This window comes from Prinia subflava, chromosome 4, assembly GCF_021018805.1.
Source record: "Prinia subflava isolate CZ2003 ecotype Zambia chromosome 4, Cam_Psub_1.2, whole genome shotgun sequence".
NCBI classification, from domain to species: Eukaryota; Metazoa; Chordata; class Aves; order Passeriformes; family Cisticolidae; genus Prinia; species Prinia subflava.
Window position 1 is genome coordinate 73,128,572 of NC_086250.1, and position 22,993 is coordinate 73,151,564.

The 22,993-nt window shown below is 54.1% G+C and overlaps 1 protein-coding gene across 2 annotated transcripts; it reads right to left on the reverse strand.

Annotated features, from left to right (window-relative positions):
* Positions 1–21,845, reverse strand: STRIP2 (striatin interacting protein 2). Of its 2 annotated transcripts, XM_063397173.1 has the most exons (21): positions 21,555–21,845; positions 20,032–20,101; positions 19,044–19,118; positions 18,821–18,955; positions 18,528–18,648; positions 17,284–17,352; positions 17,104–17,210; positions 16,869–16,996; positions 16,212–16,418; positions 14,850–15,073; positions 13,498–13,563; positions 12,782–12,845; positions 12,034–12,105; positions 11,838–11,912; positions 11,295–11,392; positions 10,241–10,367; positions 8,494–8,594; positions 7,070–7,136; positions 3,962–4,066; positions 3,407–3,611; positions 1–748 (listed from the first exon to the last, which is right to left on the reverse strand). In XM_063397173.1, exons 1-21 carry the CDS (start codon positions 21,756–21,758, stop codon positions 498–500), a joined length of 2,571 nt encoding a protein of 856 aa, XP_063253243.1. In that variant the 5' UTR covers positions 21,759–21,845; the 3' UTR covers positions 1–497. The 2 variants fall into 2 exon arrangements, with proteins under 2 accessions (XP_063253243.1, XP_063253242.1); XM_063397172.1 differs by having other exon boundaries at positions 20,032–21,694.
* Between the last annotated feature and the right edge of the window lie 1,148 nt (positions 21,846–22,993).

The window sequence follows — 22,993 nt, forward strand, 5'->3', positions numbered from 1 at the left end:
AGAGGTGAGAGGAGGGGACGGGTGGGTGTCCAGGGGACCCTGCAGGACCTGTCCCCGGTGGTGGCAGCGCTCTGAGCTGGGCTGTGCCACCCCAGGGACAACGCTCCACGCTGTCCCCACCCCACGCCAGCCTGTGCTCCGGGATCCCGGGGCAGCAGCGGGTGTTGGAAGCACATGGGCAGCCAGGCACAGCCAAACAGATCCAAAGGAACGAGGCACAGCGCGGGGTGTGCCAGAGGGATGGAATTCCAGTGGGAATCCTTACACCAAGCTACCAGACACACCCAGGCTCTGAGCTCCTTCTGGAACCTGCTCCGTGGCCCCTGCCCGTGCTTTCCGCTCTCCAAGAAGTCACAGGATGACCTCCAAAAAGAGGCTAAGCTAGGCACAGAGAGACTTGGTCTCTTTGGAAAGTTTAATTTATTTTTTTTTCTCCCCCCAGCTGCACTGAAACCCCCCCCCAGACCCAACCCACGGCTCGGCTCGGCGGGAGCGGCTCACTGGCAGTGCAGCAGCTCCTCCCAACGAATGGGCTGGGAGAACACCTCCCGCTCCAGCCACAGCTCGTAGGAGTAGTGGAAGTCCTGGGGCAGCTCCAGGCGCTGGCCCAGCACGCTCTGCAGGCAGTTGTCCACCGGGGCGAACTCCGACTCCTGCGCCCTGTCGTACCTGCGGCTGTTGAAGGCTTCGATGTTGGCCCTCAGCGTGCACTCCTCGGCCTGGAAATCCCACGGCCTGGCGTCGATATCTGCACGTAATCATCGCTTGTTTTTAGAATTTATAAGAGTTTAATACAAATAATAATACAAATATAGTCATAAAGGTTAAACGGTTAGAGTTAGGACAATTAATGAGATGGTAACAGCAAAGAGTTACAGCCCGGGCTAGGTGTGTCTTCCTGGACAAAAGTGAGTCAGAAAAAGGACCCCGTTAAAAGAGAATTTACTCCTTAAGAGTATGCATAATTTACTCCTTAAGAGTATGCATAATTTACTCCTTAAGAGTATGCATAATCACCTCATGGTTATGCATATTTTATTTAAAACAAGATATTTGTCTGGTGCTTGTCAAAAACTTTCTGTTAATCCCCAGGAGCCTTTGAGTCTAAGTCAGGCTTGAAAAAGTTCGTTTCTGTTGATAAGGAGAGCCATAAATTCCTCTCCTCTGGAAAATTTAGGGGTCTCTGTAATTGTTATCTCTGGGCGAAGAATTTCTTGATTATCTTCTCTTTTTCTTGAGCTAAAAAAAAAGAATATCTCACACACATAGTTTCTATTTTAACTACTAAAGCTTGATTTTAATTACACTATTGCATTTTCTATATTATTGAAATGTTAATACAGCATAACTTTCCAACCTAGCACAATACATATAATAAATATCTGTGTAGAGCCATATAATCTGCATTTTTCACATGCAGTAAGGAGGAACAACACCCAGGCAGTGAGGAAAACATCCCCCGACAAGGTCTGAGCAAAAGAAAGGCTGAAGGGTTCACCTGAATTAACCAGTCGCTCCTAATTATTATTATTCCTAACCAAACCCCATTTTGTGTGCATTTTAATTGAAGATATCCCATAAAAATGTAATTATCCCTGCCTTAAGGATTCCCTATAATTACCCAGCCTCTGCTTTTTTCATAAAGACCTCACCACTTTTACTGAAGATCTCCACTGACCACTGGAGCAGGGATCAAGATTTAAACCACTTCAAACCTGGTGAGTTTATTAAGAATTTTTAAATTTAATTAATTAACTAACAAATAATTAATTAATTAATTATTCTAGTTATAATATATATATATAATTAATTATTTAATTTTTATTTAATATAATAAATTAATTTTGAATTTATTGTATTATATTTAATTAATTTAATTTTTTACTATTAATTTTTTAAGAATTTGGGCAAATGTAACTATGAATGATATTGAAAAGCTGCAATAACCACGACATCATCTCACATTATCTAAACATGTAACATGAAAAAAAATCCAGTATTTTCAAAGCTGGCTCTCACGAGCTCTAAACCTGACGGTGCAGAACGGTGCCAGAAATCTTCTGAAAAAAATCCCCAGCAGTGACAACGATTTTAGAAGGTTTGGGACCAAACCAAAGCCACAGGCAGAGGGATGAGCCTGGGAGTGATGGTTCTGGCTTCTTTTTCTGCCAAGAAAAAGGAGTGTACACCAAAAAAAAAAGAGTAATACACTGGAGTTTCAGACTCAGGGTTTGTTATTTTTTATCTATTTACAGACTCATGAGCCATGAGCTCTAACTGGCAAGTTAGAGAATGCAGGGAAAACGGAGTGCTTCTAACTCTTTCCAAGGTTATTTAAGTGCTAATCACCCAATAACGAGGTGACACCCATATTATTTATACTTTTGACCCAATAATGGCCACCCAAGGCCCGCAGCACGGACCTTTTTCACCCAATTAGAAAAAACCACACAAAACCAAGAAGAAGAAGGAAGACGAAGGTGAAGAAGAAGGACTTAGACTTCAGCCAGTGCTGAATAAATACTCACTTTATTCCTTTCACTCTGTCTAACTCTCAGGGTTGCTCTTCCCTGAGATTCTCTTCGGGGTTGTTGTTCTCTGAGGTAATAAGGTTTTTTCTCAAGGTTGTTGTTCTCTGGGAGTTTTTTGGGGGTTGTTGTTCTCTGAGGTAATAAGGTTTTTTGTTTTCTCTTTGCTCTAAGTGTTTTACACTGGAGCTAGAGACGACAAGCTGAGTCTGCTAGTACATGTTTTTAAAGTTGTTTATTCTTTATTATTTCAGTTCTTTCTCAGCTCTGGCAGGTCTCTCTGGCAGGGTACATTATCTTAGTTCTGTCTCAGCTCTGCAAGGTGTCCTCAGCAGAGCAGGACACACAGCAGGACTGGGTGGGTCAGAGGGTCCCACACCTTATGTACGGTACTTTTGACTCAACTACTGTTTAAAACGTACTTTTTATTTACAAAATTTTACTAATGCTTACTACTTATGCTAACATGTCGTTTCTACTCTAAACCAATCTCTAAAATCTAACTCAGCAAAAGATGGGGGATGAGAACAAGAACAAGGAGCACAGGGGCCACACACCCATTCTTCTATCTTGTCTCTTCAACCTCATATACTAAAAATCCTAGATTCTACATTCACACTCTGTGATAAACTAACCACTGCTTATTTTGAATTCTCTCAGCTTGTGATTCTTCACACACTGTGGGCATTCACTCCATGGCCAGGGATCAGAGGCAGTGTCCTCCTGGGCTCTGTGTGAGGCTGCCTGAGCCCCTTGGACAGACCCCAGACCCCCTGTCCGGTCCCCAAACCCTCCAGGGCGGCCACAGGGATGTTCCAGACTCCGACATGTGGCCTCTGTTTGAGCCTGTCAGGGCATCACCGCCCCGCAGCACTCACCGTTGCCGTAGGCCCAGTCGTCGTTCATGCGGTGCCGCACCTTCTGGTAGATGGCAGACATGGTCTTCATGTTGCTCTTCCTCCACTGGCGCCCCAGGTACTTGGTCTGGATTTTCAGCAGCTTGAGCACGTAGAGCTGCATCATGGCCTGCTTCACCTTCAGGGCGCGCTTCAGGATCGGGGCTGACTTGAACACCACCAGCATCTGCCGGGAAATGGACACTGATGGATGCAGAGAGCTCAGGGGAGCCTCACAAACGCTGTCTGTGCTGCTCTGGCCACCAACACCAACCCCCAGGAGGGAGAGCAGCAGCCTTCAACACAGCCAGCACTCTCTGCACGGGGCCGCAGGGCCAGAGAAATAGTTATTTGTAAAGTATTTCTGCATTTGAGGCTCGATCTGTGCAAGAAAAAAGGGAAGATGACACAGAGCAGAAGCTCCAGCTCTTCCACAGGACACCCTGAGCATGAGGCCGGGCTGAACCCGCTGTGCAGAGCCAGGGACGTGCTCCAGGTGAAACTGGAGGGTCTCAGGGGGAGGGGACAGCCCCTTACCATTGTCCTCGAGTGTTTCCACTTGGTCAGCTTGTTGAGGATCCTCAGCAAGTTAATGCAGGAGAACAAATTCCTCCAGCAGAACTGGTTGTTGTCTCCGGCTTCCTGCAAGGGGAGAAGTGCAACCCTGACCACAGCGCTCATCAGCACCGCCTCAGAGATGTCCTTGGGCAGGAATCTTTGTTTTTATTGTCTGCACAAGTCTCATTTCCGAGGGAGGACAAGCAGCAGAGCTGCCTCCTCACTCGGGTTTTCATCAGCAGATTCTGGGGAAAGCCATTCTGAAACGCTCCGATTTTAATCTGCTTTTAATTTAGAGTAAGAGCTAATAATGGGATAAATCACATGATTCCATCATGGGAAATATATCTTGTGGTAGATTTGTATTCCTTGTTTACAAGCCAGAGAGCAAATTGCAGCTTGGTGATCACCACTGCTTTTGGTAACTCTGTAAATTGATTCATGCTTAGAAAGGAAATCACAAATCAACACAGGATGACAAATAGCAACGTTTGTATCGAGAGGATGAGACCCTTTTGTAACAAAAATCCCCCCCAGCTTAAGTGCTGCTGAGACATTGTTATAAACATTAGGTAACTGTAAACACCTCCAGCTCCAGCTTGTGGAAATATTGCCCGTGGCACTTCGAGCAGTCATTCCACCACTGCAGGAACTTGCTCTGTGTTTGAACAACTCCAAGCACAGGAGAAATGTCCCAGAAAAATCCTGTTTGGGGATTAGTGTACAAAACAAAGGCTGCTGAATTTATAAACCACTCACAGCCTTCTTAACTCAGGGCAAAAACTCGACCCATTCCAGAATCTGGGCACCCCTGGGAGGAGTTTGGGGGGTCTCTTCTGTCAGTGTCCAACCCAGCTTTGAAAGCAGATTTACCCAAGAAAATCCCACCAGCACAACCCCTTTGCTTTTAAAGGCAAGGCCCAAACAGAATCGAGGAACCCCTGAGGCTGGAAAAGCCCTCCAAGGTCACCGAGTCCCAGCTGTGCCTGACTCCCCTCCTGTCCCCACCCCAGAGCCCTGAGTGCCACCTCCAGGCCTTCCTTGGACACCTCCAGGGCACTCCAGACCTCCCCGGGCAGCCCCTTCTGATGCCCAAGAGCCATCCAGGGGTGGGATGCCACCAGAATGTCACCAGGATGTCACTGAGGTGCTGGTGGGTGCTGTCTGGTGCTTTGGGGGTCCCAAACTGCAGTGCCCTGCAGTGTCACGTCGTGCCCAGGCCCAGCCTGTCTCCTCTACCCCAAGTAATTCTCCCAAAGATCCCAATATCCATTTCTTTGGGTGATGGATTTCTTTGTCACCAGCCTGATGTTGTCTCTACAGATTCAAGTCGGGGAGGGTCTTTCCATCGGATTTATGGAAGGAGGGAACAGGTCAAGCAGGCTTCAATACCCCTTCTGAGGGTTGGATTAAACCCTTTGCAGACCCCTCTGGAGTGACAGGAGAGGGGAGATGGGGACTGGCCAGGATTTGAAGAGCTTTTCCCACAACAGGGTGGGTGAATCCCCCGCCACCTCAGCCACTCCTGATTTACACCGGGTGGGGACAGAGTTACCCCACAGGCCCCTCCTCGGGAGACAGCAGTGCTGGACTCGTCCTGGTTCCCCTTGGGATGACCCAAACACAAATCTCTGTGCTCAACCCACTGAGAGCAGAATCATCTGCCACATCCTCTGAGAAATGTGTTAAAATCACTCACTGAGTGGTAAAAAAAGGCTAAAACAATGCATGAAGTGCTGGCTGAAGAAATACAAATGTAAGCCTCGAGCACCAGGGTGTGTCTAATTCCCATTAAATCCTTACTTCCACGGGTGTCCTCCCAAAAACAAACCCTCGTGGTAAAACTCAAATTGGTTTCTGCATATTTTCTAATTAAATTGCTCTCCTTTGAGGACAACATCCATGTCTGCTGGAGGGAAGTGAAAGCTGCAGTGCTTGAATGCAACAGCTCTCAAACCATCAAGACCCTACTGGGAATATTTTCCCTGAAAACGTTCGGTTTTCTCCCGATTGTGAGGATCAGCAGAGCCGCGGCGCCCTCCGTGATGTGTCACTAGATGTCCCCATCGGCCCAGGGTACGACAGAGCCTGGCAGGGATGGATGGGGACACCCAGCCTCCCGCAGCCCTCGGACCTGGGGAAAACCTTTCTGTCTGATGATTTTGACCTTTACACACCTAAAGAAAACAACACAGGCCCACGAGATCATCCCTGCCCGGACTGGGTTTGCTCAGCATCCTGAATGATTTAGGGTCTCCTGTTCATGGTTTCCTGTTAACCCCAAAGCTTTCCCCTGCGCTGTCAGAGTCCAACCTCCTCTCTGCACTTGAATTATTGTAATTATGAACCTGCCAGCGTTATTATCCCATTGCAGTCTGGGTATTTGCCCAGCCCACCCTGCTGGCCAGCCTCTGGAATACTCAGGGCTCCTCTCCACAGGGAATCTGATTCATTCCTTAAACTGGTATCTCATAAAACAGGAGCGCTCAGAGCAATTGAAACCTCGGAGGCAACAGCCTCTGGGTAAATCCTCTTTCAAAGCAGAAGAGTCTTGTCTTGACAGAACAAGAGGAATCGGCCTCAAACTGCGCCAGGGGAGGCTCAGGTTGGACATCAGGAAGAATTCCTTATGGAAAGGGGGTCAGGCCTCAGCAGGGGCTGCCCAGGGAGGTTTGGAGTTCTCATCCCTGGAGGTGTCCAAGGAATTCCTGGAGGTGGCACTCAGTGCTCTGGGCTGGGGATAAGGTGGTGTTTGATCAAAGATTGGACTTGATGATCTTGGAGATCTTTTCCAGCCACAACGATCTTGGAATTCTGTGATTGTGTTCTGTCAAAGGGAAAACCCTAAACCCAACTATTTATATGGGGTGCCCAACACCAGCAGTGCCTGTTCCCCACTTCCCCACGGCTGACAGTGACTCAGAACAGTGATGGGAGGAATTTTCAGCATGGAGGGGGGAAAAAAAGTCTAATTTTGGAATGGTTGGGGGTTACAGAAAAACAAGACAGAGAATAGAAAACCCAACCCCTTCCTGCTGCTGTCCCACAGAGCAATCCTGGCCACAAAACCCTTTCTGTGCTGCTTACCAGACTCTCTGCTGTGAGCTCGGGCAAGTCACAGACCGTGCAATGCGGGTAATCCAGGACTGAGATGCTGCAGAAAACGGGAAAGAAGGGGCTCGTGAGGAACCAATTAACACAGAGAGATTGTTAACGTGATCTATATGATCACACCCAGGAATCTGTAACATTTTTCCTGCTCTGTGCTGGAAATGCAACAAATAATTTGGGTGGGGAGCAATCCCCTCTCTGGCACGGAAGGAGCCGCGCCGACATGTCCATCCAAACAGGATCCCAGCCTTGGCATGGCCTCACCCCTCAGCCTAATGGAGCACCCCGATGCCTCCTGGCTCCCCAGCTCCATCCTGAGACCATTAATAAGGACTCGAAGGATTTGGATCAATTAAAACACGGCAGATGAGTTATTCACGTGCATATTTAAAAAGGGGGGGGGAAGTAAACAAAACAGATCTGAGGTTCAAAGTGAGGCAGCAAGAAAATTCATGGTGAGTGAATATGCAGAGTATCAGGTTTTTCCAAGGCCTCCAGGCCTAAGGAATATGTAAAAATATTAAATTAAATACACTCAAAACTCAAATTTACACTGCCCTGTCTCAGAGCATCCAGCTGCACATCCCACCTCGCTCACAGGTGCATCTCCTGCCTGTGAAACCTCCATCCCAGAGCAGAGGAGGGAGCTGAGTGCTCCTGGGATGCGTTTCCTCCTCACTTAAAGCACAGGAACAAAAATGGAAATATTTACAGCAGGAGGATCAACATATTACTTCCTATTTTTCCATGCGTGCCTCCTCACACAGACACAACCATACCGTGCAGGAGAGACACCAGCCTACACACGCAGCTGAGGAGCAACAAAAAGAGCATCAAAAAGAGCATCAGAAAGGAAGGAAAAGGATCTTTTTATCATTCCAACATCCCCGTGGAGCTCCTCTCCAAACAGAGAAATCCTGCCCTGGTGAGCTGTGGAAGATCTGGGCTGTCTCAGTCTTTGATCCGTGGTGGTCCAGCCCTGCTCAAAACGGGGCTGGTGCCCCTCTCAGATCAGCAGTAAAAGGCAGTGACAACTGGAAAAGCTGAAGCAGCCAGGAAAGCTGAATTGCAGCTATAAAAAGTGAGAAAGGCCTGGAAGGTCCTGCCCCATCTGGCCTTGATGAAGCTGTGGCCCAGAGATGCCCGGTGGAGTCCATGTGAAGATGGAAACTACTTCATTTTAAAAATGAAACCTATTTTATTTTAGTACTATTTCAAAAGCCCAATCACAGCTTGCAAACCCAGCATCCAGTCATCCTCACCATGCCAAAGGGATTTGCTGCCTCCACATATTTCTGTCCTGGACAGGACACCCCAAAGCCGTGTGAGGTCACCTGTGTCCCCCCAGGACATCAGGGCTCCCCAGGCACGAAGCCTCCCTGCCCCACCACTGTCTGTACCTGTTTTTGGCAGCGATGTAAGACATGATGTTCTGGTTGAAGAATTTCAGGATCAGCGGGATGCAGTTGGCAAACACCAGGTGTTGGGACACGTACTCAAACTGGGGAGGAGAAGGGAGACAGGTCAGCGTTATCTGGGACAACTGGGAAATGGAAACCTCTTTCCAGCCAACAGCAAAGCTCTGGGGATGGTTTGCCCCAGACACCTTGCAGATCATTTTCTCCCTGAAGTTTGCTGCGTAAGGTTTGTGTCATGCACAGCAGCTGGAAAATTCTGTTTGCCACAGAGAACACACGGAAACGTCACAGCAGTGCTTTAGGAACAGCTGCACCTCAGGGCTTTTCAAAATTAAATCTGTGGCAAAACGGTGTGTGGGGAAGAGGGAAGGAGTTGTAGCTGTTACATGAGAAAATACAGTAATTCCTACTGCTCTCACATACTAATGCCAGCTCCCTTAGAAATTTTGACTGAAATAATATCCCTATTTTCCTACTTGCTTTTAATTTCTCTCTCCCTCGAGGCATTAAATGCTCTTCAAGGTCCCTTCCTACCCAAACCATTCTAGAGTTTAATAATACAACAAACCTGTCCTGTCCTCTAAAGACACAAACTGCAGCAAACCCCAATCCTCTCCCATGCTGCCCTTTCCATCAACATCTCCCATTTGAGAGGGAAGGAACAGTTTGTTCCCATCTCAGCCTGGCGCCAGCTGTCAGCACTGGCACACCACAGATGACACAGCACTGGGATGTGCTGGTGACTAATCAACCCCTCCAACCCAAACCATTCCGTGGTTCAGTGATTCCTTCGTTTCAGACCTGCTGGAGTTCCCCCTGAGAACCACCTCTGTCACCGAAAGAACAAAACCACCCAGAGATCAGGCACAAGGAAAGCAGAATCAGGGGGATGGAACCCCGCAGCTTTCTCCAGGCTCAGCAGCAGGCTGCAGTGGCCCTCCTGCCTGAGGGGAAGAAAGGAGAGGACCTGCTTTGAAGTGAGAAAAATGAATGAAAGGCTGTGGCATGGGGAGCAGAACAAATGTAGGATTGTAAAAATGTGGGAGTTGGTTTCATTTTACCCAATCCAATACATGGAATTATATTTATCCTCGGTTAAATATCAGTGGGTTTTGTAACGCAGAGGGATTTGTAGCGCGCTGAAAGCTTTAGCAGGAAAAATTAGAAAACACTAATTGTTTGACTTGCAGAACAAATGGAGAACTGGGCCACAGCTCATCTTAGTCCTTGGGTTTTTTTAACCAAGGAAAGCCCTGGAGTGGGTGCAGTTTGATTGGTGCCATGCAGATGGAACAAAAATCACACTGGGAACAAAAATCAGATTGCAACTATGACCCAGACCTCCTGCCTCTGTTGAAACTGGAGCCCCAAGAACCTGATCCTGCCAAAAGCAGATTAGGTGACCTCGTGAGGTCCTTCCCAGCACTATTTCTGGGCACTGGAGATGACAGAGCAAAAGAGAGCCTTGCCTAATCCCCTTCCTCTTCCCCCTCCTGCCAGGGAGGCTCGTGCTATCTCCTAAATTTACCCTGACTGGATGTTCCCAGAAGACTAAAATCTCCTGCCATGTGGGTAGAAGTGATGTTACCAAAGCACAACGGGGTTATCCCAAATCCTGGAGCTATGGAAACGTGATTACAGCTCCTCACAGAAACTCTCCCTGGAAGAGAAGAGCTCCTCTTCTAGGACAGGGTTTACCTGGACCTTCAGTCCCCTCCTCCAGGCCCACCTGGTAGATGTGGTTCAGCTTGAAGTGCTTGAGGAGCAGCAGCAGCAGCGCCGAGATGCTCTTCACGATGATCTCCTTGTGCCTGTTCACGTCGATGCCCAGCTTCATGCTCTGCAGGACGGTGATGCTGGGGCAGGGGAAAAACAGCACCGGGGCTGTGGCAGCAGGGAGGCCCAGGGAGTTCTCACTCACCTGGATGAGCTCTACAAAACCAAGGACTTTCTCTCCCCTCGGGACTCCCATTTCCACCCATCCTGCCTGGTGGTGCCAAAATGCGTTAAAAAAGGAGGGGAAAAAAGGTGGATTTCCCTCCAGCAGGAATGCTGGCATAGAAATAGGGAGGACACCTCCTACGTGCTGACACATCTTTATGATTTGGGTCAATTAGCAGGATTTTATCATTTGTGTCACTTAGCTTGGAGTGGCTGCACTCAAATCGTCACGGCAGCGTCACTTCCTTGGCTTTGACAGCTCTGCCCTGGTGCCAACAGTAATTTACACCTACCCCAAATGTGGAGCCCCCCAAACCTCTCAGCTCTCCTGCTTGGTCCAAGCTTGGTGGCTGTTGGATTATGCTTTTTTTTTGACCCAGAGATGGGGTAACTGAGAGGCGTTTTAAAAACATTTATTCTATTTTCAGTCTCATGCGAAGGGTGAGACAATACAGATGTTACAATTTACGCCATCACAATCAGAAGTTAACTATTTCCTAATTATAATACGTTATAAGCGTTTCTTGGCCTATCAGCTTTTGCCACACAATGCTGTTGATGCTTTAAGGTCAATAATTTAAAATTACCCCTCGTGGGTTGTATTAGCACTCTCATAGCTGTATTTCTCTAAAGTATCAAGTCTTATTTGCAAGGCCATCCTTTGAAACTTGTTTCTAGCTTCATTTCTCTTTCAGTAATGTCTGTCTTATTTTACTGCATTTCTAAGTTAGCATTTCTTATCTCAAAGCTTGTATACAGATGGATATTATATAAACCTCCAGGCTTTGAGAGTTTTCTACAAATCCATTTCCTGCAGGTGGCAAGGCTGGTGAGGGACTTACGGCATCTCCTCCGGTAACACGTCTGCCAGGACGTTGATGGAGTCAGTCTTGGCCTTGGAGGTGGGTGCAGCAGCCAGGAGGATCTTCAGCAGAGCGATCTGCAGGGGAGGAGGTGTGGGGGATGCCCAGGAAAGGGAATTTCTCCCTCACTTGCCAAAACTGGACAGCTCCAAGCCAGCTCTAGAGGGTTTCACCAGACCACACTTGCCCTCTGACAGACAGGACACGTGTGGGGAGCTCAGCAGCTCTGTTTGACCTGAGGCATCAATGTGCCTGAGCTCTGGCAGTGTGGGTAAAACAACACCTGGAGTTTAAATACACTTAAATCTCTGTCTCTCCCTGCAGAGCCCATGTGACCCAGGCAGCATCTCAGAATCTCTGAACCCTTCCTGCTGGACTGTGCTCATCCCAGCTCTGCTCAGGATCCCAAAACACCCTGCAGGTAGGTCCTGGACACCCTCCCGTGCTGAGCTCTGCAGCTCCCAGGCTGGCACCATTCCCTGCTCCAGAGCTCCTCCTGCCTTTGGAGGAGTGCAGGCTTACCATGTACTGGGGGAGATTGTACAGCATTGCTCGATACAACACCTCACAAGGGGTTTCTTGGACCTCCTCTTCCCCCTAGGGCAGAGCAGCATTAAAAACAAGGGAAAATGAGCTAAAAATAAGAATGGATTTACGCGGCACCTTGGCAACCTCCCATCTTCTCTCTGGTGATGGGGTGAAGCAAGTTCCCTCTTACCCGAGACATGGGGCACTTCTCCAGCTCCTCCTCGTTCTTGATCTGGACATCCGAGATGGAAACGTACTTGTGCTGGAAAAACACACACACAGAGGCAGAGCAGTGTCACAGCTGAAGGGGGACACGGGCCAGGGATGGTGACAGCAACATCCCAGTGACGTGTGCAGGTCACAGCAGAGCCACGGGAAGCTCGTCCCTGTGTGGGACATCGCCCCTCACACCTCCTGCCCTTGGTGACTTCCACCTGCTCCTTCTGCCTTCTGGTTTTTTTCTCAAGTTGAAACTTTTTAAAGGAGCAACAGAGAGTTTGGGAGGGCAGTGAAAGCTCTCTGTAAGGAATTAGAGGGAGAGTCACCTCCAAAAGACAACCCAGACCTTGGGTAGGCTCAGCTGGCCTCTGGAGGGGTCTCATTCCCCATGGAGCTGAGGCTGGCCGTGCTTCCCCCTGGGAACAGCACCAGTTTGGGAATGTATGTCCAAACCCAGCTCTCAAAGCCTGTCCCCTTCCACACACAGGGCAGGCACTCACCAGGAAGCAGGAATGCTACACCTTGGATAAAGGGAAAGCAAAAATGCCGGAGAGGCTACTTGAGGACTCTGTTTTTAATTTTTTGCCTCAATTCCTGCGAGAAGCTCCGGAAGCTTTTCCTGTGGCAAGCAGCTTTTCCCTCCCTGCAGCAGCTGTGCTCCAGTGAGGTTGGCCAGGAGGATCCATGGTGGATATCCCACGCCATGCAGGGAGTCTCACCTGCTTCAGGGTCTTCACGCTCTCATGGATCGGCCGTGGCAGCCCTATCAGGGTCTCAGTGTCCCTGGGGAAGGGCAAGGAAGGTCAGTTCTGGGAGGCACATCCATGTTCAAACATTCCGATGTCATAATAGGTAAAAGAGGCAGCCTGGAGTCTGCTGAATGCACCCCAGGTGGGTCAGGAATTGGGAGAGGTGCTGGCATGAGCTGCTGCCCTCCCACCTCCTCCCCATCATGCCTGCACGAGATAGGAGAGACATAGGGTGAAGAACTGGAGTGAAATCTGATTGAATCAGAATTTGGATGAAATCAGATGAAATCAGAATTAGTCTGAGCCCAGCACTGCACCTAGAAATGAATGTACCCTGCTGTGCCTGTCCCAGGATGACTCTGCACCCACAGCTTGATTTATGCACAAACTGGGGAATTTGCTGTGGATACCAAACTGTCTCAGCTGCCCTTCACATCAAACCAGCTCCTGGCTTGGGCCAGCGGTCACTTATTCTGGGCTAGGTCTGATTTTTAATAGAAAGAGGTCCCTGGGGACCGGTGTCTCCAGGAACATGTTTTTCTAGCACTGCTTTCATTGCTGCAGCTCCAGCAAACCCAGCACTGCCTCATCCCGAGCACATCTTGAGCTGGGAAAACCTGAGCTTTGTGGACACCTCCCACCACTGATGGAAGCTACAGGGCAGATTCAGTGGATAAAACACTCACTGTCCCAGCGTGAATCCGATGAATTTGTTCCTGCTTGCCTCCAGGAAATGCTCGATGTCCTTCTGTCTGATGGAGCAGCAGAGAGACAGAAACAAGGAGAAGGTTGGAAAGCAGCCACGTGCAAGATCACAACCTCAGACTGATTTCTGGAGATCTCAACAACAGAGGGCAAAAGCCACCCTTGCCTTCAGTGGCTGGCAGCAACGTGAACCTAAACCATTTGTATTTGCTGTGTAACTCCACAGGAACGTGCGAGTAGACGGAGAGGAGCTTCCTACAACCAGCACCTTTGCATGCACCTCCTGTGCTCCTCACAGCCTCTCCAAGGAGCATCTGCTGGCTCTGAGGGAACAAATGTCATCTCCACAGTCTGTCAGAGCACACGCTGCTCCAACAGCGAGCTGACATCTTGTCCCCACCTCGGGCGTCTGTCAGGGGAGCTGCTCGGCATCTCTGCACTGCGGGCAGGACACGAGCTGTGAGCCCAGGCTCCTCTGGACAGAGAGGAATCCAGCTGGGTTTCCAGCCAGGGAGAGCAGCAGCCATTTGATTTCAAAGCTGAGAGGGTTAAGTGACGTGGAACACCACAGCACCACCGTGGAGATCCACGTAGGAAACCAGTTCCTGCTGTGTTTCTGCTAGGAATGCTCTGGACAGACAGACTTAACCCTGTCACTGCTCCTGTCTCAAAAATATCTATTTGTTCCTGTGTTTTAAAGAGGCTGGATTAAATCCAGGTTTGGGATTAACAGCAAAAAAACCTCACATGGATAAGAGGGAGAGGGGTAGAGGTTTTCACCCTCTTTTCCTAACATTCCCTCATTTCATGGGTGGATAATTGTCTTAGGAACGAAAGTCACCAACTCCTTCATCCTTAGATGTTTTTCTCTGCCAGTAAAAAATGCTTCACCTGGCAGCACCAGTCCCACTCACCCAGCAGGATGTCATTAACCAGCTCCCACCAGGATTAGTCAAGGACTTTGTGCTGCCAAGACCCACCGGGATCTGGTTGGGAAAGCTGACCCTGCTCCCACAGCGCCCCAGCACAGCACCTCCTTCCCAGTACAACCTGGCATATCCAAAACTGGATCGCCACTTATTGGCCAAAAATCGGGGTTGCCCATTTTTTGTCTTGGGCTGGGTTTAGCTGAGCTCTTCCCCAGGATTTACACACCAAACGTGGCAAGTGGCCAATCCAGAAAGGACCAGCCCTGACCAAAAGAGAAGCGCAGTCACTTCAGGTCAGCCTGCCAGAGGCCAAAAAACTTCCCAGTGCTTCCCAAAAATCTGCAATGGACTCCAGGGCAGGCGGGGCCCTGATGGCACCTCCTAGTGACACCAGGTGGCTCTACCTGACTTTGGGGGCCCAGGGGAGCCCCTTGGGGAAGGAGACCCTCTCGATGGGCGGGCGCTGAGCCGGCATGGCGGGGACGATCGCCTCCCGCTCCATCAGGTCCAGCTCCCCCTCGATCCCGCTGTCCACGTCGTCGCTCTCCTCCTCATCAACTCCTCCCTCATCGCTCTTGAAGGGATCTCTCTCGTTGTAGATGTCCAGACTGTCCTGCTTCATCAGGGGCTGCAGCAGAACGGGGAGGAAAAATTCAGGTCGCTTCAAGGGTTTTATTTCCCTCTCAGGTGCTGGCACCAGATGTGTCCATCCTGAAAGGACCGAGCTCTCAGATGTTCTCCAGGTAAGGATTTCCCTCTTTGCTACCAAAGCCTGCACAAGAATAATTCCTTCTGTACCTCTAACCTTGCTGCTCTGGGAGGTGTGACCCCATTTTCCATCTTAACTTTTGGGGCTTCCATGCGACACCTCTTAGCAAAAGGCATTTTCATCCTCAGACCCTAACACAGCAACTCCAAGAGCAGGGCTAAAAAAAGAGCTTGCTGTGGACAGTTTGCTCCCTGGTGCTTATCAGCCCTTTGCCATAAGGTCAGGATGTCCTCTGGCTTCCTCTGGATCAAACACCCCATGGGGCTGATCTGTCGCCATTGAAATTGGTGGGTGAGAAACTGGACATTCTCAAGCCATGTGCACTGAGAGCCCAAAACCCCCAGCCCTGGGCTGATCCCACAGCGTGGGCAGCAGGGATGGGGAGATTCTGATCCTGTGTTCCCTCAGGTGGGACCCCACCTGCAGAGCTGCCCCAGCCCTGGGGACACGGCAGCAGGACCTGGTGCTGCTAGAGCAAATCCAGAGGAATCCATGGAGCTGCTCCAGGGCTGGAGCCCCTCTGGAGCCAGGCTGGGAGAGCTGGGGGTGCTCACCTGGAGAGGGGAAGGATCCAGGGAGAGCTCAGAGCCCCTGCAGGGCCTGAAGGGGCTCCAGGAGAGCTGCAGAGGGACTGGGGACAAGGAACAGAGGGACAGGACACAGGGAATGGCTCCCACTGCCAGAGGGAAGGGCTGGGTGGGATCTTGGGCAGGAATTCCTGCCTGGAATGGAATTGCCAGAGCAGCTGTGGCTGCCCCTGCATCCCTGCAGTGCCCAAGCCCAGCTTGGGTGGAGCTGTGAGAAACCTGATCTAATGGAAGGTGTCATTTGGAAATGGATGGTCCTTACAGTCCCTTGCAACCCAAAACCACTCCGTGAGCCTGAGCCTGGAAAACACCTGAGGGGAAAGGGAACCACGACCAGGAGCACGCCTGGCTCCTCCTGCCGGTGCCTGCTGCAAACCCATCCCGGTCCGGCAGGACGCTCCCGCGCTCACCCTGCGGCTGCGGTGGCCCCGCTTCTGCTGCTGCTGCTGCTGCTGCTGCTGCTGCTGCTCCACCAGCTCGATGGCGCAGGTGGGCGGCGAGGCGGCGCGCATCCCCCGCACCACTTGGATGCTGTCCTCGGGCAGCGGCGGCAGCCCCAGCTCCTCCCGCCGCCGCACCTTCATGGCCTGCAGCGCCTCGAACCCACCCAGCGTGAACTGCGGGCGGACAGGGAGAGGGAGAGGGAGGGCAGCGCACGGAGCGCACACGGAGAACACATGGAGAACACAGAGCGCACACGGAGCGCGCATGGAGAACACAGAGCGCACACGGAGCGCGCACGGAGAACACAGAGCGCACACGGAGCGCACACGGAGCGCACATGGAGCACGCACGGAGCGCACACGGAGCGCGCAGCCCTGTCCCGGGCAGCTCCCCGCTGCGGGACATCAGCAGGGACAGCCGAGATGAAGGCACCACGGCACTGGTTCCTTCTCCAGATTCCTCCTCCAGCCCACCCTCATCCCAGGAGCTGTTTCCTCGTGTCAGCTCCCGGTGCCATCCTAAATAACCCCGCTATGGCTGGGCTGAACGGTGGAGAACACCCAGGCTGCAGCAGCAGCGTTCCAGAATGAAAGCTCCAGGAGCAAGGAGGGGTTTGCACTCACCAGGAGCACCTTCCAGAGCAGCAGCAGGACCTTCTTCATGGGGAAGTGCGGAGCGTGGCCGCTGCAGAACTTGGTCACCATGGTGAAGAGCAGCAGAGCAAACGGCTCCTCGGCGTGCACGGGGAAACCTGGAGGAGAAGGGACCGGGTCAGAGCCGAACCCACCCCTGAGCTCCCCCCGCTGCCCCAGCACGGCACAGGGACCTCGGCGGGGCACAGGGAACTCTGGGGCTCACTCAGCTCCATCCTGAAGGTCTCCCGGCAGGTTCTCCACTCGGGGGGATCGGTCTCCTGCTCCACACGGATGTTCTCCACCAGCAGGTACATGACGCTGAGCAGGACCCTGCGGGGCAGGCGGGGGTGTGGCCGCTCTGTCCCCAGAGTGGTGCCACCCCCGCCCCAGCGCCCGCGGGTACCTGAGCTCGGTGCTGTCGGCCAGGGAGATGGCCGGCTTCCGCAGGGCGCTGCTGCACGCCTGGCTGTTCCTGCGGGGACAGACGGCTCAGCGCCGGCCCCTCGGCCCCACCCCAGCCCGGGAACGCCGCTCCGGGGAGGGGGACACCGCCCGAGGGGGAGGAGGAGGAGAAGAAGGTGAAGAGGAGGGTGAGGAGGATTGAAGAAGGGTGTGAGGAGGATGGGGAGAAAGAAGATGAAGAGGAAGGTGAAGAGGATTGAAGAAGAGGGTGAGGAGGATGGGGAGAAAGAAGATGAAGAGGAGGAGGAAGAGGATGGGGTGAAAGAAGATGAAGAGAAGGGTGAGGAGGATTGAAGAAGAGGGTGAGTAGGATGGGGAGAAAGAAGATGAAGAGGATGGGGTGAAAGAAGATGAAGAGGAAGGTGAAGAGGATTGAAGAAGAGTGTGAGGAGGATGGGGAGAAACAAGATGAAGAAGGGTGTGAGGAGGATGGGGTGAAAGAAGAGGAAGAGGAGGGTGAGAAGGATTGAAGAAGAGTGTGAGGATGGGGAGAAAGAAGATGAAGAGGAGGAGGAAGAGGATGGGGTGAAAGAAGATGAAAAGGACGGTGAGGAGGATTGAAGAAGAGTGTGAGGAGGACAGGGAGAAAGAAGATGAAGAGGAAAGTGAGGAGAACTGAAGGAGAGGGTGAGGAGGATGGGGTGAAAGAAGATGAAGAGAAGGGTGAGGAGGATTGAAGAAGAGGGTGAGGAGGATGGGGAGAAAGAAGATAAAGAGGAAAGTGAGGAGAACTGAAGGAGAGGGTGAGGAGGACAGGGTGAAAGATGATGAGGAGGAGGGTGAGGAGAAAAGGGTGAGGAAGACGGAGAAGGAAGATGAAAAGGAGGAAGGTGAGAAGGATGAGGAGAAAGATGAAGAGGAGGGGGAGGATGAGAAGAAAGAAGATGAAGAGGAAAAGGGTGAGGAGGATGAGGAGAAAGAGGAGAAGGAGGAAGATGAGAGGATGAGGAGAAAGAGGAGGTAGAAGAGGAGGATGGAAGAAGAAGATGAGGAAAGTGGGGAGGAATAAGATGAAGAGGAGGAGAGCAAACTGGAAGAAGAGAAGAAGGAGAGAAAGCAGATCATAGAATCACAGAATCATTCTGGTTGGGAAACAGCTCCAAGGTCATCGAGTCCAAGAGGAGAGGGGTGAGAAGAAGAAATGAAGTGAAAAGGACAAGGAGGGAGAGGTGGACGAATTCTCACTCAATCTCCATGTTGAGAAGCTCCAGGAAGGCGGAGAAGGTGCCCAGCTGGTACAGGAGGAAGCTGTTGTGCCGAGACCAGTGCAGGACATCCCCTTCGTTATCACAGTCCCCAAAGACACCTGGAGAGGCCCCAGAGAGAAACTCTGATGAGGGAGGATCCACCTTTGAACCCCTGGAGCCCACAGGGCCACCCCAGGCAGGAGCTTCACTGCACCCACCTGGCACCACCCTGAGAAAAGCCTCTCCCAAAGCCCCAGGCAGCGGGTCCGGCCACGGGGGACGTGTCCTTACCCTGTGCCAGGTACAGGATGGCCCGTGCCACCCTGAGCCTCTTGTCCCTGTTGACCACCTCCAGCCCATCCAGCAGGCGCATGACGTAGGCCTTCTGCTGAGCCCTGTCCAGCTCCAGCCACCTCCTGCCCGGCACTGCAAGAGGGACAAGACCCCAGCCAGTGCTTCCCTGGGGGCCCTGCCCTCGCCCCAAGCCCCGCGGTGCTGAGGCCAGAGCTGCTACCTTGAGTGTGGAAATCCTCCTCGAAGCATCTCCTGTTGTGGCTCAGCTCAGGCTCCTCAGTGTAGCTGTACAGCTCTGGTGGAGACAGGGATCAGCAGGGGCGTGGAGGGGCTGCACCCTCCCCTCACTCCCAAATTCCCTGGAGAGCACCCAAGGACATGGGACAGAGACCTGAACTGGTCCCTGAGCTCTCCTGCAGCTCCAAAGGCACCCTGTGGCCACCCACCTCCATGTCCTTTGTCACCTTCACCTCCATGTCCTGGCTGGGCTGTTCCCAGCTCCTGCTCCAGCTGCATTTGCAATTTCATTGGGGGTTTTGAGGGGACATTTTGAGTCTCACTTAGGCAGTTTGGGAATGAAGGGAATGCAGGAACACCCAGGCAGGGCCTGCCCTGATCCCCCACCCAGCAGCTCGGACATTTTGGGTCCCGCAGACAGGGGCTGCACTGGGAGGGACACGATGTGGCACCGGTTCTCTGTAATTCCTGCCTGTTCCCACAGAATCCCCCCGGTCCGAGGTGCTGCTCAGCACCGCGGAGGGCTGAAGTGATCCTGCAGGGAAGGGGGAAGGATCCCGTGCAGAGGAAATGTGGTTTTTGCCAGGCCAGCCCGTGCAGCTGAGATACACCGAGCTAAAAATAACCCCGTGTGCTCCGGCCGCGCTGGGGACCGCGGGGTGACGGAGCAGAGGCAGCCGGACAAAGGACAAGGACACGGGTGACACCTCCCGCCTGGGCTCTGTCACCCGACACCCGCCCTGCTGCCACCCCGGTGTCGTGTCCCGGGGAGCGCGGGGTAATCCCCGTGTCCCCACGCGTCCCTTCTTCGTCCCCAGGGAGCGAGCGACCCTCTGATAACAAACCCCGCTGGCTCTCTCGCCGCGGGGGTGACACCCCTCAACATCCACCGCCCATCCCGCCGGGATTTTCACTTTCCCCGCCTGCCGGCACCGAGAAACAACAACAGCAGCGCCCCAAACCCGCTTCACCTGCCAGCTCGGCGCCGTGGCCGTCGGCATCCCCGTACTCAAATTCCAGGCTGGGACAATCAACGGAACCCTGCGGAGAGCGGGGTGGGCTCAGGAGGGGGCCGGCGCATCCCGGGGATATTTTGGGATGCGGGACGGCTGCCAGCACTCGCAGCCTTTGCGCCGCGGCTCCTCCGGCTCGCACGGATCGCTCTCCGCGGCTGGAGCGGGGAGTCCGTGCGAGGCCGCTTAGAACGCGGCGGAGATGTGGAAGCCGTGTGTGAAACCAGCATTTCTCAAATCCCGGGGAAGGCAAAGGCGCGACACAAAATGCCGGTGAATATTTGATGCATTTCAAAGCCCCGCACGCCCTAAAAACAAACCCCGGGGCTGGTTCAAAGCAAAAGCCGCCGGGAGGATGCTGCGGATCCCCGAGCTCCGTCCTCAGCACCGCAGATCTGACAGCGCTCGGGGCCGGGCTTTGCCTTTCCGATCTCCCCCTCCTCCCCTGCGGATGAGGAACTGGAGCATGAAACTTCGCCGGAGGATGCCGGCGGGGCAGCGAGCCGCGGCCAGACGGCCCAAGGCCGGCAGCGCGCTGCCCTGCCCGGCCTGAGGGAACACATGAATGGCTAATCAACCCAATTAACATAATTTCCCATTCCGAGGCTCGGGATCCCTCCTCGGCAGCCGGGCTGGAACTGATGCGCATCGGCGCGATTAATATTGATGACCCGGGAGGATGCGCGGCTCCGGGCTGAGCCCGGCTTGCCCAGAAACGCCGGATTCTCCCCCAATTTCCGCGGCCCAGCCCGGGGAGGTAAAGCCGGTGAGGAATTCGGCGAGGCGCGTGCAGCCCTAATCCGCTTTGAGAGACCGAGCCAGGGGAGCAAAGCAAATCCCAAATTTCCCCGCCATTCCCAGGGACCCTCTTGGGGTGATGGAGCCCCTCGGTGGGAAAGCGAGGTCTCCCCGCCCTTGGCTCTCGGGGGTCCCGCGGTGGCTTTAGGGTGGCGGGGACATCAGAGCCGGGGGGATCCCGGTGACCCGATCCCGGTCCCGCTTCCCCGGCCCGGCACACGGAGCCGCACGGGCAGGGCAGCTCTGCGGGGTTCGGTTCCCCCGTGCCCAGGAGGGGCGGAGGGGGCGGAGGGGACTGCGGCACCCGGACCGGGCGAGGGGCAAAGGGGAGCCTGCAGAGCGTGGGGGAGCCCAGGGGAACCCCAAAACCCTGTGGGCTGGGAGGTGCCAGTGCTGAGGCTGAGGCAGCTCCCCAAACCCCTGCAGCCGGCTCTGGGAGCGGGGCGGGGAGGGGGCAGTGCCGGGGAGCGGCCCCGGGGACTGCCCGCTCCGGGCTGGGCACGGCAGGACGCTGGAGCCACCCCCGCAGGAGCCCTAAAGCGCCCAGTCTGGGGTAGGGAGCACCCCCAAGAGCGGGCGCTCCCCCAGTCCCGGACAAGGCTCCGGCAGCGCAGGGACCCCCTGCGCCATGACAGGTCCCGTCGGAGCCCGGGGGGCGCCGGCACCGAGCTCCGCGCTCTCACCTCGGACTCCTTCCGCTGGCTCCTGAAGAGCTCCCGGCCCTTGGGCTGTGGCTGTGGCTGTGGCTGCGGTTGGGGCTGGGGCTGTCCCGGCCGGGGCCTGCCCGGGCCCGGGGCTCCGCCGCCTCCCGCCGCCTCCATCCCGCGGCCCCGCGGCCGCCGCCGGCACGTGGGGGCCGGGCCCCGCCACGCCCCCGCCACGCCCATTGGTCCGCCGGGATGGGGGGCGTGGCCTCGGGACACACCCCCGCCTCGCCATTGGTCCGGAGCGGGATGGGGCGGGGCCCGCGGTAACGGCGGAGGGGGTCTGGGGGAGCGCGGGGGTCCCTCGGGAGGGGGGGGATGGGCACGAGGGGACAGGAGTGTCCCTGGGGTGCCATGGGGTGTCCCTGGGGTGCTGGGGAGCCATGGGGTGTCCCTGGGGTGTCCCTGGGGTGCTGGGGAGCCATGGGGTGTCCCTGGGGTGTCCCTGGGGTGCTGGGGAGCCATGGGGTGTCCCTGGGGTGCTGGGAACAGGGAATGCTGGGGAGCCATGGGGTGTCCCTGGGGCGCTGAACTGGGGCAGCAGGGCGGGAGCTGCCGGGGCCAGCGGTGCCCGTGTGGTAACGAGGGGAGGCCACGGCGGGGCCGGAGGCACCTCCGGGGCTGCCCCAGCGCGGGCAGGGCCCAAAGTCCCAGCACAGGCACCCCCAGGAGCAGCCGGTCCGTCGGGCTCTCCAAACCCCGTCATTCCCACTTGGGTCCCGGGGCCCTGGAGCACGAGTGGGGGCGAGCAGGATTCCCATTCCCATTCCCCGTTCCTGTTCCCATTCCCATTCCAATTCCCATTCCCATTCCCGTTCCCATTCCCCATTCCCGTTCCCATTCCCATTCCTGTTCCCATTCCCATTCCCATTCCCATTCCCATTCCCATTCCCATTCCCATTCCCATTCCCGTTTCCATTCCCACATCCAGTAAAGGGGGGCGGTTGTTTTTGGGGTGACTGTTTTTGTGGATTTGTGGCCGGGGGCGTTCTGGGGGCCCCATCTCGGTGCCTCCCGTGTCCCACATCCCTTCACAGCCTCTGGAAATTTGGGAAACCCAAGGGTTTGGGAATTCCCTTGGTGCCCTGGCAGCGAGTGCAGCTCTGCGGCGGGGCGGGAGCAGAGCTGATAACGGGACCGGGATCGCTCCCAGAGGAGATAACGGGACCGGGATGGCTCCCAGAGGAGATAACGGGACCGGGATTGCTCCCAAGGACACCGGGCCAGGAGCACAAACAGCCCCGGCTGCCCCAAGGACGCGGCCCCGGAGCCGCTTCCCCCGCTGGAATTACCCGGACAGGGCTGGAGCTCCAGGCTCTGACTCTGGGGACCACCCCCCACCCATCCCTGATCCCCCCTTGTCCCCCCGCCCCAAAATCCCGGCCTGCCCCCGCCTGACCCCAAGGACGCTCGGGAGA